At 38.7% G+C, this 18,011-nt stretch overlaps 1 protein-coding gene across 1 annotated transcript in view; it reads right to left on the bottom strand.

Annotated features, from left to right (window-relative positions):
- The window catches only part of LOC146074345 (dynein axonemal heavy chain 3-like), a 1,013,923-nt gene that overhangs the window by 407,877 nt on the left and 588,035 nt on the right, over window positions 1-18,011 (bottom strand). The window contains 2 exon segments of the mRNA XM_083182299.1: window positions 3,903-3,916; window positions 14,423-14,615. Of these exon segments, the coding sequence (XP_083038425.1) occupies window positions 3,903-3,916; window positions 14,423-14,615 (207 nt within the window).

The raw sequence follows: 18,011 nt of genomic DNA, 5'->3' as shown, positions 1-18,011 counted from the left end.
TAACACAGGTAGGGACCGCTTGCTGCATGCTGGCACTTGTAGTACCACAGAGGCTGGTTCCATGCAGTTTGCACTACAATGGTCTGTGTACAGTATGTCTCATAAGCTAAAAATCAGTCCTGTCAGTCCTCTCCCAGCAGCTACTGTGTGTCCAGCGTTCTTATTAGCCATAAAGTGGGGCTTTTGTTTTCCTACAGGACACCAAATAGTCTGCATTAAGTGACTAGAACATATTCTATTTCATTCGTGTTTTCCTAGTTCCATATATGCTTTTTCAACAGTAAATATATCTAAATGTTTGTAATATAGGATTAACTTGCACCGGCCCTGTATGTATATATATATATATATATATATATAATACGCCACCAGTGGCCAGACATTTTGTACAGTGTGGGCATTCAATAAATGATTTTGCCTTTATGCCCATTGAACATGTGCCTCCGTTGAGGAGAGGAGGCGATAGGCATAAACTCTTGCTCAAAAAAGAGAGCTTTTGGATTTATGAATTGAATTCCATGCGGCCAAAAGGATTAAATGAAGAGTTTTGTCTGACTCACTTTTTGTGACTGCAGTTATTCTCATTATTGTTGTGACAGGAGTACTATTGATTCCTTATTATAGCTATGTATATTTATTTGAGCTGATGCCCCGTCATTTATTTGCATATTATTTATGTGTATGTCGTTTTTTATATGTGGTAATTTTCGTATTTTTGTAGCACCTTCTAATCTTCACTTACGTTTTGTCTATTTTGTACATGCAATGAACAAACGTATTAGTATTTGCTGATGTGGGTAGAATGTGTCCATAGATAGGACTGGGATTGATTTTTGTGTATTAAGATCGCTATGGTTACGTTTGTACTGTGACGCATTTCCGGGACCTGGGAACCTTCGAGCGGTCCCCCTGCATACTGACCGGCACATTGGTTCCGCCTTACTGGTACTTCCGGCCTGGCGGCGCCATGTATACGGCGGGATGCGGGTGACGGCGGCGAGGCCCGTGGCGGGAATGACGGCGCTGATTGCACCAGGTGAGATGACCCCTTTGGGGCCTATTTATACAGCATGGTTATTTCAGACAGGCTGGTCACCCCTCTTGAAAAAGGTGCTTTGGCACCGAAACGGCCGTCGAGGAGACGCTGCCTATACTTGATGCAGGAATGCAGAAATGCTAAGTATCATTTATATTGCCTATTGGGTGCTGAATCTGATATGACCATGTTTGGTCCTTTTTGCTGTCTGTGGACAATAAATCTATATTGAACTTTCTGCTTACTTGGACTGGTGCTGGTTTATCTCACGTTGTGAGAACTGTGATTATATTTAACCGGACCGGGCACAGTCACTTTTACATATGTGAAGCTGGTGCGATATTATATACTACCTATCTAATATTGTTATGATTGCACAGCCTACAAACAAATCCATTTTTAAAAGACTTCTGTTTTTTCCATTTATAATTGGAATTGCTATATGGTTCCTTTATATCATCTTTAACATGGATTTCGATGCAAATGAATTAACTGGCACTAAGAGATTTTTGGACAAAGATGTCAATAAAATTCTGTTTGCCGACACCAATGAATTAGCCTTCGATGTCAACAGTCCATCTGAGATATATGCTGATTTGATGCGTCTAAAAAAGAGATTAGTGGAATTGGAGCTCCACGGACGCACTTTATCGCAATACCATAAGGAGGGACTGATACCGAGAGGGTTTCGGATCAAAAACCAACCAACCCTCGGTCGTACAAATAAGGAGTTTTGCAAAAATTGGTGTGCAATTTTGAATCAATGCAGTTTTGATTTATTAGTTCTTGTTGTGCAACAGGTTAATTCTGACATTGAAATTGTGAAAAGAGATATTGCTGTGTGTGAAAGTGAGGGGTCCGCCATTTTAAAGGCGGATACATCTGTTGATTGGTTGACCAGATTGGAAGAGACCGTGCTGGCATTCAAAACTGAGTTGTTGTCATTTAAAAAAGCCAAATATAAAAAAGTCAAAGATGACTATCGTGAATTGAGGGTATATCCCTGGCTCACTGGCCAAAATACTAGACGCCCATGGAGGGAGCAATTTGTACCTAATAGAAAAAGGCGTGAGGCCGTCTATACTGATATTGATTCGCAGACGTCGCAAAGCGACTCTGATCAGGGACAAAAAAATTCTAATTCTTTTTTAGGGGGAAAAACAGGCTCCAGATACCCTGTAAGAATACCAAAAGGGGCCGCAGGAGGAGGGGGGGTGTCAAGCACCGCAAGTACAAAAGGAGGCGGACGGAAGGGACAGCAGAAATAGCTGTTATTAACCTCTCTAAATATACACCTAGTATAGAGGAGATGTCTGTTTTGAACAAGGGCCTCTCCTTTGTGCAAACGCACAGACAGAGACCCTTTGATTGTGAAACGGAATTGTTCCGGTTTCACAGGCAATTACGCCTTAAGGATTACTTTGTCAGACATCCTACAGTACCTCCTACTACCACTCCTTTGCCATTTAAAAAGAAAAGTGACTTTGATCCCCCATCCCCAAACGCCTCGATTGAGACTTTTATGAGGTTGGTTAAACGTGATGTAATGCCTGTCTTACATAAACCTCCTAGGTTTTACTCCAACTTATCCAAACAGGAATCTGCAGCAGTCAGGTCGCTCCGTGAAAATGCCAGTATCATAGTGCGCCCCGCCGACAAAGGTGGGGGCATTGTGATACTGGATAGGGAGGCCTACATCCAGGAGATTGAGGGCCAATTGTCTGACCCTGAGTGTTACCTGAAACTGACCTATGACCCCACCCAAAGATTTAAAAAGGAATTCGATGCCATCATCAAAATGGGTATGGATAATTCCTGGGTAGATGAGGCTACATGTAGTTTTCTGACACAGGATTTTCCTGTGATCCCTTTGATTTATTGTTTACCTAAGGTACACAAGTCATTGGTCGCCCCACCGGGTAGACCTATAATTTCCTCCATGGGCTCATTGAGCCAACCAATATCTCAGTATATTGATTACTTTTTGCAGCCGGTGGTACAGGCTAGTCCGTACTTCCTAAAAGATACAACGGATTTTCTGTTGAGGCTGAAACAATTTGGTCACCCAATCAAGGATTGTATACTGGTGACGTTGGATGTCACCAGTCTTTACACTAATATTGCAAATGACGAGGGCATCAGTGCTGTACGCAATATCCTCAGTTCCAGTCCTTTGTATAAAGGACCCCCGATTGAATTTTTGTTACTGTTAATGGGCTTGGTTTTGAATAAAAATTATTTTTTGTTTGATAATACCTTTTTTTTGCAGCGTCGTGGTACTACGATGGGGTCTAACATGGCCCCATCGTATGCCAATCTTTTTATGTATCAGTTCGAAACTACTCATATTTTGACCCATTCAGTTTTTTCAAAATTCATTAACTGTTACGTTAGATACATTGATGATTTGTTTTTCGTTTGGACTGGAACTGAGGATATGCTGCAGGATTTGCTGTTATATCTAAATTCTATTCCTGGTAATATTCGTTTCACTATGAATTCCAACAAAAGTGACATCAATTATCTTGATGTCAATGTGGCGATTGTTGACAATAAATTCAAAACTACACTGTATAAAAAGGCTACTGATAAAAATACGCTTTTACTGGCCACCAGTTTTCATCCCCAACCTCTAAAACGTGGGTTGCCGTACTCACAATTACTGAGAGCGGTTCGCATCACCTCATGTCCTGAAGAACTAGATGCGGTTTTGGACAGAATGTGCCAAGACTTTTTGGATCGTCTATATGATCCAAGAGATGTGCAAGAAGCGAGAGATAAGTGTATAAATCTCGATAGAGAAAGTCTGCTAACTCCAAAAGCAAAGGAGGATAACACCGAAAGACTACACTTTGCAAGCACATACTCTGTGGCATCAAGCTCCATAAAGGCTTCTATCATGAATCATTGGCACATACTCAGTAGTGATCCTGTCCTGGGTGGTGTCTGCCAAAACCCACCACTCTTTTGCTTCAAAAAAAGTCAAAATTTGAAGCAGCAGATTACGTTCTCAGATATCAGTCCTAAAGTGGAACAAGCAAGACATTGGTTGGTTAAGCAGGCTGGGGCCTACAAGTGCGCTAAATGCGTGAATTGCCGACATATGATTGTGTCAGATATTTTTTCACACCCAATTACAGGCAAAAATTATCATGTTAAACATCGAATGGACTGTGAAACTAAGTATGTGATATACATCATACGTTGTCCATGCAACATGATCTATGTGGGCAAAACCCTGCGTATGTTAAAAGAAAGGATAGGTGGGCATAGATCGTCCATCAAAAAGGCATTCATCAAGATGGACACTAATACGCCACCAGTGGCCAGACATTTTGTACAGTGTGGGCATTCAATAAATGATTTTGCCTTTATGCCCATTGAACATGTGCCTCCGTTGAGGAGAGGAGGCGATAGGCATAAACTCTTGCTCAAAAAAGAGAGCTTTTGGATTTATGAATTGAATTCCATGCGGCCAAAAGGATTAAATGAAGAGTTTTGTCTGACTCACTTTTTGTGACTGCAGTTATTCTCATTATTGTTGTGACAGGAGTACTATTGATTCCTTATTATAGCTATGTATATTTATTTGAGCTGATGCCCCGTCATTTATTTGCATATTATTTATGTGTATGTCGTTTTTTATATGTGGTAATTTTCGTATTTTTGTAGCACCTTCTAATCTTCACTTACGTTTTGTCTATTTTGTACATGCAATGAACAAACGTATTAGTATTTGCTGATGTGGGTAGAATGTGTCCATAGATAGGACTGGGATTGATTTTTGTGTATTAAGATCGCTATGGTTACGTTTGTACTGTGACGCATTTCCGGGACCTGGGAACCTTCGAGCGGTCCCCCTGCATACTGACCGGCACATTGGTTCCGCCTTACTGGTACTTCCGGCCTGGCGGCGCCATGTATACGGCGGGATGCGGGTGACGGCGGCGAGGCCCGTGGCGGGAATGACGGCGCTGATTGCACCAGGTGAGATGACCCCTTTGGGGCCTATTTATACAGCATGGTTATTTCAGACAGGCTGGTCACCCCTCTTGAAAAAGGTGCTTTGGCACCGAAACGGCCGTCGAGGAGACGCTGCCTATACTTGATGCAGGAATGCAGAAATGCTAAGTATCATTTATATTGCCTATTGGGTGCTGAATCTGATATGACCATGTTTGGTCCTTTTTGCTGTCTGTGGACAATAAATCTATATTGAACTTTCTGCTTACTTGGACTGGTGCTGGTTTATCTCACGTTGTGAGAACTGTGATTATATATATATATATATATATATGTATTTATATATATATATATATATATATATATATATATATATAATGTGTGTGTGTAATGGCCAAAAAGCTTCTTTTAGATTTCAGGTATTAGAGACCACGCCCATGCTTGAATTGGCCATGCCCATTTATGTAACCACGCCCACTTCTCCCGAGAGCGCGCAAGCCTTATGATTGCGGAGGGGGAAATCTCCAGGAATCGATAATGAGTAAGGTGGCAACCCTAGTGAAGACCCATGATATATTGTATCCACTCCTTTATTACTTTTCTCAATGTCCAGTGCAGTATTAAAAAACTAGAATTAGACTATTTAATTTAGGAATATTATTAACAAAATGTTTTTTCATATTCTAAATTGCATCTTCTAAATACTGTAGAAACGTTGTTAACCTACTGCTGGTGAATTAATGTATTGATTAAAAAAATAATTTCATGCTTACAAGAATGCATGGAGAGAACATATACAGTAGGCTTACAATTATAAGTAATTCTTGCATATAGTGACTGCACATATTTTCATCAAAATGTAAATAAAATATGATTATCTGTTTTTTACTTGTGTGATTTTTATTTCAGAAATGCTCGATAAGTAAATATGAGATACATTAATGGTTATGACTCCAAGCTGTCAATATAATTATTGTAAAGGAGGAGCAATAATGTCAATTCTATCTTATTTTTCTTTAAGATGGATTTTAAGATATTTACTTTTGTGCATTCACTGACCTACAAATCGTCACCATAGTTACACTAATGAATAGAAAAGAAAAAGTGGTAAAAGCAATCTGAATATTAATATTTATTTTTGTCCTTTCACTAAATGTTTATGGCAGCTTAACCTGCTTAAGGAATGTAAATGTACTAAAATAAATGCATATGACTCAAAATGGATTTCACTTACACAATTTTGTACACTTGTCTGGTCCTTTTAGTGTCATATGAGTGGGTGTACAGTTAATCGGAAATTCTGTCACTATCACATGAAGACATTTCTCAGAGGCTAATGCTATGCTAATGCTATTGATGGTTACTTGACACAATGACTACATTTGAGATATAATGCATAATGTAAGCTATAAATTTAAGTGATACATTTATGTAAATAAAAATGCTTACAATTAGTGCATATAAGCAGAACATTGCACTTGTATAGTGACATCCGCAGGTTCACACAATGTGAATGAACATCAGCACACAAACAGAATCTGAATCACTGTAATGAACCCTACATACGCCGACATTCAGGCATTTCTGAGCAATTTTACTAAATCGCTTAGAAAATGCCTGAAAATGCATGTAAATTGCTGTGTGTGTAGACCACACAGCGATTTAAATGTGCGGCCCCGCCGGTCTGAATCCAGTGGCGATTAATAACCTGCACGCAGGTTATTAATCTATTAGTCCAAAGGTTGGTCTGAACTGACGCTCAGATACATAATGAATACACTTTATTATGTATTTATTTAATAAAATGACGGTAATCACAACTTCTTTTAGTTTTTACTTGTGGACATCAGTTAAATGATAACAACGGAACTGTGTTTTAATATCATATTAGTGACTCCATTGCATGGGTCAAACTGGGTCAAACTGTAAAAAAAATGGTTATTGTGGATTTATATCTGTGCTATGTAAATAACTTTGAACTATAGGAATAGTGTTACTGACCTTACATTTGTTAGATTTGATTAACAATTTTTACTGGAGGGGGAGGTTTACTGGACAGGGTAGATATCAGGATGTTTCTGTTACCTTATTTATTCAGTATATGTTTGGATGCCAGTCCTTTAGGACACTAGGGTGTCTATAATATGAAGGGTCTAGTTCAGGCATTTCCAACCATGGTCCTCAAGGCACACAAACAGTGCAGGTTTTAGTGATATCCAGGCTTCAGCACAGATGGTTTAATCAGAATCACTCAGATACTAATTAAGTCACCTGTGCTCAAGCCTGGATATCACTAAAACCTGCACTGTTGGTGTGCCTTGAGGACTGTGGTTGGGAATGCCTGGTCTAGTTAGAAAGGCTCAGCTTAAAATCAATAGCAGTGTTATAAAGGTGTTAAACCAAAGGAAAATAGAAGGCAAACAACAAACCCACATTACTACAGAAGGCCTGCATTACAACCACAAAACTAAGGGTCATTATGTTGCCTCTCCTCACCTTTGCCGTCAGAACACATGGACCAGGCCCAACATCCCTACAGCTGAAAACACCAGGACTGTTCCCAGGCCTACCCCTCATGGTGAGCAGGGTGCTGTGGTGGGAAATCACTTGAATGAATTTGCTCCTTACTATTTAACATGCCCTTCTGCTCCCATTAGACCAGGACATTTATGATTTTATCAAAATAATGATTCCCAAATTTTCCCTCTTTTGTGGTCACCTGCAAATATGTTTTATCATAACTTTTTTTATCCAACAGTGTACTTCCACCTCATAATGTGCAATTCCTGTAATGTTTACATCCACATGTTGCACACCCTGCCAGCAGTGACCTACGCAGTGCACCCCAGCTGGTTCCCTCAGATGGTTCCTCTGCGGGCAGGATGTGCTTCACTTGGATGTTTCCATACACTGTATATCATACTATTACACAAGCACCCACTTTCCCATATATGCATTGGGTCCTTATATGGCTCACCTAACACAATGCAACCTTGGTAGTGCACCTAACTTGGCTGCCTCATCTGGTACACTTGTGGATGGGATGAAAAATACTTGACTTGACTGTCTTATTGGGACCCTACTCTACACTGCAATTACCCCATTTTGTGACATTTCTTCTAGGGGCCACATATTCTACTCAGGGTAATCCTGCTCAGTGTGCCTAAGATGGCTGCCTCACTTGGTATCTTGTTAGGGTGGAATACACAGCTTGTGGAAGTTATTTACTCAAAATGCATGCACCAACACTACATTGTGCCTACTGTGCTCTCAAGTGGATGTTACCTACATTTTCAGATTAAACTAGCTCTGAAGCTGACAGCTGATCATGTAAATCATTATTGTCACTTGTGAGTGTCAACTCTACTTTACATTAACATGAGATTTGTTTCCAATTATAGTTCTCTATTTTCCGTGTTTAATCCAATACTCCATTACAATTTGCATCTGACCCTGATGTTGATACCTGACTTTGTCAATCATCATTTCACTTGTCCGAGAAACCACATTTTTTTTTTCTATATTAGACATGGACACCTGGGGTGAAATGTAATAGGATGAGAGATTCAGAAAGTGAGAGATTTGGTAAGAAAACTCCAGTTTTTTAAAGCGGCAATAATTTACACTGAAAAATCAAACTGGTTTTGCAGTGTAAATGATTGCAACTTTAAAAAAAACTGGAGATTTCTTACCACATCTCTCACTTTCTGATTCTCTCAACCTATTACATTTCACCCCTGATGTTGACACAAGACAGCCATCATTATTTGTTAGCCTAAACTGAAGTTTGTATTTCATGTCACCATTGACATTTATACAGATAATTTTCTTAATTCATTTGACAGGTATTGGGTATCAGAGCCTATTCCATTTGTAGTTGTTTTAACTTTGTTCCTAACATATACTTTAAGACTGGGTAATAATTTATCTTGCACCTCCCATGATTGTTTCAACTTTACTCATACTAAAGATGTAAGATAACTCTAGAATCATAGTAACATAGTTTGTGAGGTTGTGAAAAATGTATCCTTTCTATGGCATTCCCTAAGCACTTGACTGATATCCCCCTACTGGACCTCCCAATATGCATTATAATAATGGGGGTATTCCCAGATTTCTTTGTCCACTTAGTATTGGTCCAACCTTTTCTTAAATGGATTAATTGAATCAGCCATCACAACCTTTTCTGGCAGAAAATTCCAGATCTTACCTGCCCTAACTGTGAAAAATCCTTGTGGTGTCAATTAGTTTTTATTTTCTTATAATACAGTGTAGTTTTTAATTATTTTAGAATAGTATATGTAATATTGGAGCAGATGTATTGAGCCTGTTAAATTGGTGATAAAGTGGTGATAAAATGGAAGGTGATAACTTCCTCATTTTTCAAACAAAGCTGATTGGCTGATTATTATCACCCTCCACTTTATGACCACTTTACCAGGCTTAATACATTTGCCCCAGAACCTCTTAAATGTTGTTCTTGTTTTTTTTTTTTTTGGGGGGGGGGGGGGGGGTATTTTGTCATGCAACAGTTATATAACCCTTTCATACAGAACAAACCCGGGTTATTGCCGAGACAAGTCTGTGTGATTTGGGTTCCAGCTCAATGTGAACCCAGGTGAATATTTCTAAAGTGCCAATCTATACATCACACACACTGTATGTAGGGATTATATATATTGCTTTTGATGGAGTTTTAATGTGTGATCACTTTTGAGGTAGTTACCATGTTGATCATTAGATGTCCAAAAGTATTTCTGGAAAATGTCTTCTGGATGTTCACCATTTTACCATTGTCTATATAGAGTGGTGATTTAAGGTTTGGATGCAAATTGGGAGTGATCAAAAACACTGGTACTATTTAACAGCTACATTACAGTTGGTGACAGTTGATCTGAACTCTGACCCCTGGAACCTGTGTCACTGATGACAGAAATGTCTACAGTCTCTCATCCTTTGTTGGCTGGTAGGTGCCAGGCACATTGTGGTTGTGTTTTTTTAAAAGATAAAGTATGTGGGGATGTTCAGGTAACTCAATGAATCTATTTTAATTTATAATGGTCTTATTGTAGAAATAATTAATGATTAGGACAGGCCTTGCAAATCTGTTGCTCTCCAGCTGTTGTTAAACTACAAGTCCCAGCATGTTTTACCAGATGATGGGTGGGAGATTATATTGGAAGTTGTAGTTTTACAACAGCTGGAGAGCCACAGGCTGGTCAGTCCTGGATTAGGGGATCACATTAATATGTTCCCTATCATAAAATCTAAAACTAATATGATGCGCCATCTAATTAATTATACTGAACTCAGTTGCTTTGCTTCTATGTTACTTGAGTAGGCAGATTTTCCTGGGACCCGATATAAAAAAGTAATACAATAAAGACACTTTCGCCATTGTACTAATACCATTATTGGAGTTGTAGTGGTAGGTGTACCCAGTTATCACACATACAGAAAATATCAGGAGCATGAGTGGCTATGTGAGTGTATTATATTAGCCCACCAAAATAATCCCATAACTGAGATTATTTAAAATATCCTCAGATTTATTTACAATGTATGTATCAATATATTATTTATGTCGCCATAGATTTTATTAATGGATTGAAGTTTACTGGCCTTATACAGCTTAACCCAGGTGCATTTTAAGAAGGTATGGACCTCCCACACAGAGAAATGGAGTAAAGTGACAAGATCCTCCACTGTAATATTAGTATAGTGTATTGATGCTTTATAATAATAATAATAATAATAATAATAATAATAATAATAATAATAATAATAATAATAATACAGGTTGAGTATCCCTTATCCAAAATGCTTGGGACCAGGAGAATTTTGGATAACGGATTATTCCGTATTTCGGAATATTTTAATATTTCAATGATGTATCTTGAGGTACTGTGTCTTGCATTTATGTTGTACATATACATCAAACACATGAAATAATCACAAATATATTTTATTTGTGCAGAAAACAAGGTTCAAAACATGAAACAAAGTTTGTGAACAATCTCAGGCACTGAATTTAAATGCCGAGCAATCATTGTCTTGGACATATATAATGGCAGTTACATAGCTTCCCCTAAGTATTGCTGTTACAGATGTCCCCAGTAAATTTTTAGCAAAAAAAAAATTTTGTGTACACTTTCTGGAATGTATGGTTTTCGGAATAATGAGGATAACGGATATTCGGATACGGGATACTCAACCTGTTTTAATAGGAAACATGCAACAGCATGTAAGTATATTATTATTATTATTATTATTATTATTATTATAATAATAATAATAATAATATACTTACATGCTGTTGCATGTTTCCTGTTGTCTTTTCTATGGGTTCCTGAACCCTAAACTACCTTGGATTACCAAGTGATCCCTAAATCTAGCACTCCGATTCCTAGCAGACATTAGATGGAAAATTTAAACAAAAATAGATGTCGCAAAATCTTGTTAGACTGCAGTTACTATTGTTAAATGTAATTTAAACAGGAGACACTAATGCAATGTTCTATGTTGTATTTAAATTACACAGATGGAGAGCAAAACATGTATATAACTCAATACATAACATCAGCACAAATCTGAATTAATGTTGCAAACTATGGGGGTTATTCAGACCTGATCACTGTTGTGCAAATTTGCAAACCTATTGATTACCAAACAACTGCACATGTGTATTGCTCTTAACACGCATGCATGAGGCCAAACAGTGACAAATATCAGAAATGACTTTTTTCGCAATCCCCTCACAATTTGACTGGCAGGAAGTCGCCGTTTGTGGGTGGTAACCAGCCATATTCTGGAAGGGTAAAAAAAACTGCAGGCGTGCCCAAACATTTCCATGGAGGTTGAGGCTGTGGCCTCGATCAGCCTGTCTCTGTTGCAGAGTTGGGGAAGGGCCAGAGTTACGCACACTTGCACAGACCGGGAAAAACATTAGATGGTGCGTGAATTGATCTGCAGAACAGGGATCCATTCATTCGGATCGCAGACCTCTGCAAATTCACATAGTAGTGATCGGGTTCAAATTAGGCCCTACAGTATGTGTGTAACATTTTCATTCCCATTCAACACTATTTGCCACAATCTTATTTGTAGGGATGTGCAGATCCGGATTTACCTGGATCTCAAAATGTGATGTTATTGGCTATTCGGCTGTCAAGAGTTTTGGAGCCAAAACATTTGACAGTTTATAGCCAATAAGATCCCGGTAAATCCGGACCTGCACATCCCTACTTATCTGTAAACAGTTGTATCTGTACTAATTTGTTAATTTAACTCTATTGAGCATATAGACAGACACAAATGTTTTCTTTATACATAAATGCAATAATGTATTGTACAGCAATGGACATTTATATATATATATATATATATAAAATATGATCATGCTTACCATCGGTTGCATTCTCTTTGCATCCATCTTCACGTTGAGTCACAGGTTTATTATTTTAATATTTGTAAATGGGGTAAAAAGAAAAAAAAATAGACAAATAAATTATTTCTCATATTTTGTCAAATATCAGCCAACAATGTGCAGAAAGATTTCCAGTTGAGGGGCATAGCCTAGGCCTACAGTAGATCACATCTGAATTGCATTACTCGGAACTGTATGCATTCACAGTGTATCAATACTAGCCAGCTGTGGGGATTAACACAAATGCAATAAGGTCTGAATCAGGCCCATAATATCATATTCCAGCTACAGACTAACATTTGTAAACATTAGAATATTGAATATTGCATGTAAATAGTTTTTAATTGACTACCACATATCAAGTTTGCAGCCTATCACATTAAGTGATGTCTCTAAACACAGACAAATGTAAGCACATTTGCACTCCTAAACATCTTAACTATCCTGAATTTTCCATTAACATGGTATAACATTTGTCTCGAGGATAATTAAAAATAATCAGCCAACAAAAACTATGCTTTTAAGACAGCTTTTATCCTGAGTAATGACTGAATACCAACTATGCAAATCAGATCTAGAATTTAATGTAGAGGAAATAATGTTTTAAAAATAGCAGTATACATGGTATGATGCGCAAATGATTTTCTACTTGTATCAGCAATATATAAATGCAGTTAGACATAACAGTACATTATCTATATCTAAGAGAAGTCTAAAGCTGATAATGCTTTGTTTGTCATGCAGTATACTGTACCCATGACATCATTAAATTGCTTGGAGGGAAGAAATTACGACAAATAAACAATAATTTTTATGTTTTTATACTGAATAATATACATTACATGTATCAATGGAAATGCAATAAGATCACAAGCATAGTGCCTTTGCTAAGTCCAGTATTTTGCAGAGATACTTTATATTTTAAAGATGGCATATAATCTGTATCTCTCCATGTTCTGAGCACCAAGTTAGTGTTGGGTGTAAACCCCAAACGCTGGTGATAATGGTCACTGCATGAGACACCATAACCACCTAATCCTGCTGCACTTCCAAATAACCTGGAGAAGGCTTAAGTGAGATGTTTAGTTCTTATCCACAGGAATAATGAGAATGTCTCTGGTATAACATGAAGGGTAACCCTTGATCACTTGTTGTCCACCACTTTTCTAAGACCGAGATGGAAGAACTAAAATTGGAGTAGATGAAAAGTCGAGTTCTACATTGATGTGCTCAACATAATGTATTGCCCTGCCCACCATCATCTTACTGATTTATTTATTAACAGTTTTTTATATAGCGCACACATATTCCGCAGCGCTTTACAGAATATAGGTGAACAGTCACATCAGTCCCTGGAGCTTACAATCTATATTCCCTACCACATATACACACACAATTAGACATTCTAGGGTTAATTTGTTGGGAGCCAACTAGCCTACCAGTATATGGTAGGAATGTGGGAGGAAACCGGAGTACCCTGAGGAAACACGCAAGTACAGGGAGAATATACAAACTCCACACAGTTAGGGTCATGGTGGAAATCAATCCCATGACCTCAGCACTGTGAGGCAGTAATGTTAACCATTACACTGTCCATGCTGCCCCAAAGAGTTGGAGAAGTGTTTTCTGAAAACCTTCTCTTTACTAGAGCCTACCCTACTCCACCTATAATATATTGTTGTTACTGCACCGATCTCTTCTCTGCCACACACCATCCCCTTGTCTCGATGTCTAACCTTTGCGTTAATCACATTGATGACATAAACCTTCAGGTGTCAATTAGTTGATGCTATTACCTTAAAATCACAAAGCGAAAATATGAATATGAGTAATTTAAATATTTTTTATAAATCATAAGTAAAAGGTTTAGTCTTACTACATATATTAATCAAAAATTAAATCTTAAAACATGTGATGCATCATCTTATGCATGATAAAACGTAATAATGATTTAAAATTCAGATACAGGTAATACGTATAGTGAAATTCTATCATACCTTGATTTGCTCCTCAATTTTATTAGAAGTAACAAGATCTTTCCACATGCACCAAAATGAGAAGTTCTTCTTAATGTAGACAATATCAAAGACACTTTCATTCTTTGGTAACTGAACAGCCTTTGGGATTTGAAAACCTAATTTTGGATTGTTGGAAGCCTGGTCACACAGTTTTTTTAAGTACTCGCTAAATCTGCATATAATAAAAAAGGGACATGTTATTATATTCCAATGTAGCTCCTACTTTTTCTTATAAACGGATCATTTGCGCAATACCAATAAATACCATAAAACCATTACAAATTTAAACTTGTGACTTTTGTAGTGCCAGAACCTCAGCTCAACTAGATATAGACATCAGAAGTCAATGGTTAGAAACCATTAATGTGTTAATACAATGGAAGTACTTTGAAATGTGGTTAATTAAAGCTTACATGCGGACAGTATAACTATTGATGGCTATACCATCAAATTACTTAGATGCAATGGCTAGTATCCATTGGATGGTGTGCTTTGTTGTGTGAAGCCTGGGAAACCATTTATTGCCAGGCTTCTGCTGTCCATCCCTTGCCCCAGCACCTTGAACTCCCTCCTACTAACCAGAGAAAAAAGATAGTTACAGATGTAGCGCCGCGCATCCTTGGCCGAGCCCCAGCACCTTTCACTGGCGAGCGCCAGCGATAGACACTGGGACGCGCGTGCGTCTCACACGCACGTGCGTCCCAGTATCGTGACGGCTGGGCAGCGTCTCCCTGCCTGTCTCCGCTTCATGGAGACGTTGCCCACTTCAGAGGGGTGTGGTTGGGGCGGCGAGGGGGACTGGTGGCGACTGAGGATGAGGCAGCAGGGACCACGCCAAGCTCCATCGCCACGAGGCGCGCAAGCCTCTTGTGCACGTGCGCCCCTGGCGGTAGCTGGCTACCGGCGGGGGATGGTGATAGAATCGCCATCCCCTGCAAAGATTTGGCTGGCTACATCTGTACATAGTAGTTTAGGCTGAAAATAAATACTTCGGTCCATCAAGTTCAACCTTTGGTTAGAGAGCATGTTCTACTTGTAATATCCCTATATATCAATTGTGTATTTTGATTTCATTTTGGACAAAGCATATGTAAAAGGATCTGAGTTTGCCAGAGATGTGGCACACTGGCCAGTACCAGATGTTTTTTTTAAAGCGGCAATCATTTACAAGGCATGGTTTTATTTTGTAAATGATTGCTTCTTTAAAATAAAAGTCCAAGACATGCCGGCCTGGACCCAGTTACATATTCCACATTGTCTGTATCATCCAAAGTAAACCTATACAAAGTACATTTGATTACCCTCCTGGATTGCCTGGGAGACACCCCAATTTTGTTAGTTCTCCCAGATTTCATAGAGAGTAGACCAGTCTCCTAGGTCCACGCACTTCCACGGACAAATAGATGGTTTACACAATTCATGTTGAAGCGTGTTATCATATTCCCAGCCTTTGCTGCATTGAACAGTGATCATATGTGATGCATAGCACCATGTCCTGGCAAATACTGTATGAGTCTCCTTCTCTGATATTTCCTAGGTGTTGGAAATTATGTGTGTTCAGATGTTGATATTGTAGGGTTACATAGGCACACACCAGAGGATGATTTAGACTATGGACAGTTGTTGATATATATACTGTAGCATGTACAGCCTGTCTTACTGTTACATGTTCACTGGTAATGGAGTGAGCTTGAGCTGAGTGGGTTTCATATAGATCACCAGCAGGTGATTGTATACGGCAACCAGGTAGCAGTGCAGGGATGATGGAACACCTTTACAGGAAGTTCAGCAAGTACAGTCTTAACCAGTTATCTCATAGGATCGAATCAGGAGATCCCCACTATGCACATGCTCAATAAAAAGCTTAGAAGCCATCATGGGATAGAGCATGAAACCTCCCCAAAGAACTGGAAAACTGGAGTCTACCGTAGTGCACTCCTTTTTCAACATCAGGTTGATAAAATAATACTCAGGGCCTGATTCAGACCTGTTTAGGCTGGTATGTTTGCAGCCTAGCAATCAGATAAATGCCACCCAGCCGAATGCCCCCCCCCCCCCGCCAGGGAAATCCCCTCTCTAACATGTGTGGGGATGTGTTTATGTGTTCGCTAACACATGACCTCACATGTGGCCAGACGGGAGAGAAATCATTCAATGGTCACTCACCTTCTTATGATTTTGCACCCCTTCTGTAATAAAAGTCAGTCTAAAATGACTTTTGTTCCGGTCAATATTAGCCGAATTTGGGGTGGGTGCTGACATGATGCGACCGATGGTTGATTGTTTTTTTGTAATTTTTTGCCAATACAGTGAAACTGCATTGCTGAAAAATGACTAAAAACCATCTGAAAACCGCCACAATTGAATTCCATTTTAGTTTTCTAGCCGAAAATATGGACCTACAGCTAACTAAAGCTAATACCCACCTAAGATGCAAATTTCAGGAAAATGTAGGTATTGTTTGCAGAAACGGAAACAAATAGAGGTTATGTACAAGGGACACCCTAAACCATTATAGTTAACAATTCCTTTGTGAAAAAAAATCCTAATCGTAAATACAGTACTTGTACAATAATAGCCAATTAGTACACTATTAGTGAATTCTTGTAAAAGTGTGGGATTTGATTCCCATTGTAGATATTTAAGTTGCACCTGCCATCTCACGTCCTATGGCACATAAACTGTAATTACAGATGTGTTTTCAAACATTGTGGATTCTGTTGTCCAAACTGCTTCTCTCATTGTGCTAGGTTCCAGGCCATGCCAAGCGTCTTTCTTGCTCAAAATGTGCATCTTATTTGCATAAATAAAACTGGAAGTGACAAAACTAGATTACACTGATCAACTGATGTGTGATATTTATGTGACATTCTTACGTCTGTGTGCAAATAAGTCTGAATCTGTATGCAAAGTGATACGATGCAGCAGCCACGGATTTTTCTTACACCAAAGTCCAATGTGCTTCATCTGAAACTTTATACTTATTAGAAAGCTAGACCTACACAGTTCAAGTCATCTCTAGGACACTTTGGGTGGTCTTTCTCTGCCTCTGCAATGAGAATACATTTAAAGAGTAAGAAGCTGCACTATACCTTTCAATGGGACTCAGATGCACCTGGCATCTTGTGTCATATGGTATACCCATATCCAAAATCTGTTGGGCAGAAACCGGTACACATTCAGAAAGGGTGTGTGGCCACGGGCAAAGGGTGCAGAGCCACGTCCCCTTTCCAAATGTGTACAGGGCATTGTTTTCCTTATACGAATTTAACTTGACATCAAGCAATATAAAAATACCAGCAATGCTCAGCTCTCATGATGTTAAGTTGTATGTGTGTGTGTGTGTGTGTGTGTGTGTGTGTGTATATACTGTGTGTATATATATCTATATATCTATATATCTATATATATCTATATAGATATATAGATATATTGAAAAAAGGCAAGATGGCACTCACTTGTAGGGAGTTCAGTCGGTGCAGGGTCCAGAAATGTTACTATAGAATCACACTGATGGTTGAAACAGCTGTTGGGACAGCGGTCTGCACTGTTTGTTATAACATGCGTG

Source organism: Crinia signifera, chromosome 4 (genome assembly GCF_055691185.1).
Source record: "Crinia signifera chromosome 4, ASM5569118v1, whole genome shotgun sequence".
Taxonomy (NCBI): Eukaryota; Metazoa; Chordata; class Amphibia; order Anura; family Myobatrachidae; genus Crinia; species Crinia signifera.
The sequence above is the reverse complement of the archived record's forward strand: the minus strand, read 5'-3'. Positions and strand labels throughout refer to the sequence as shown.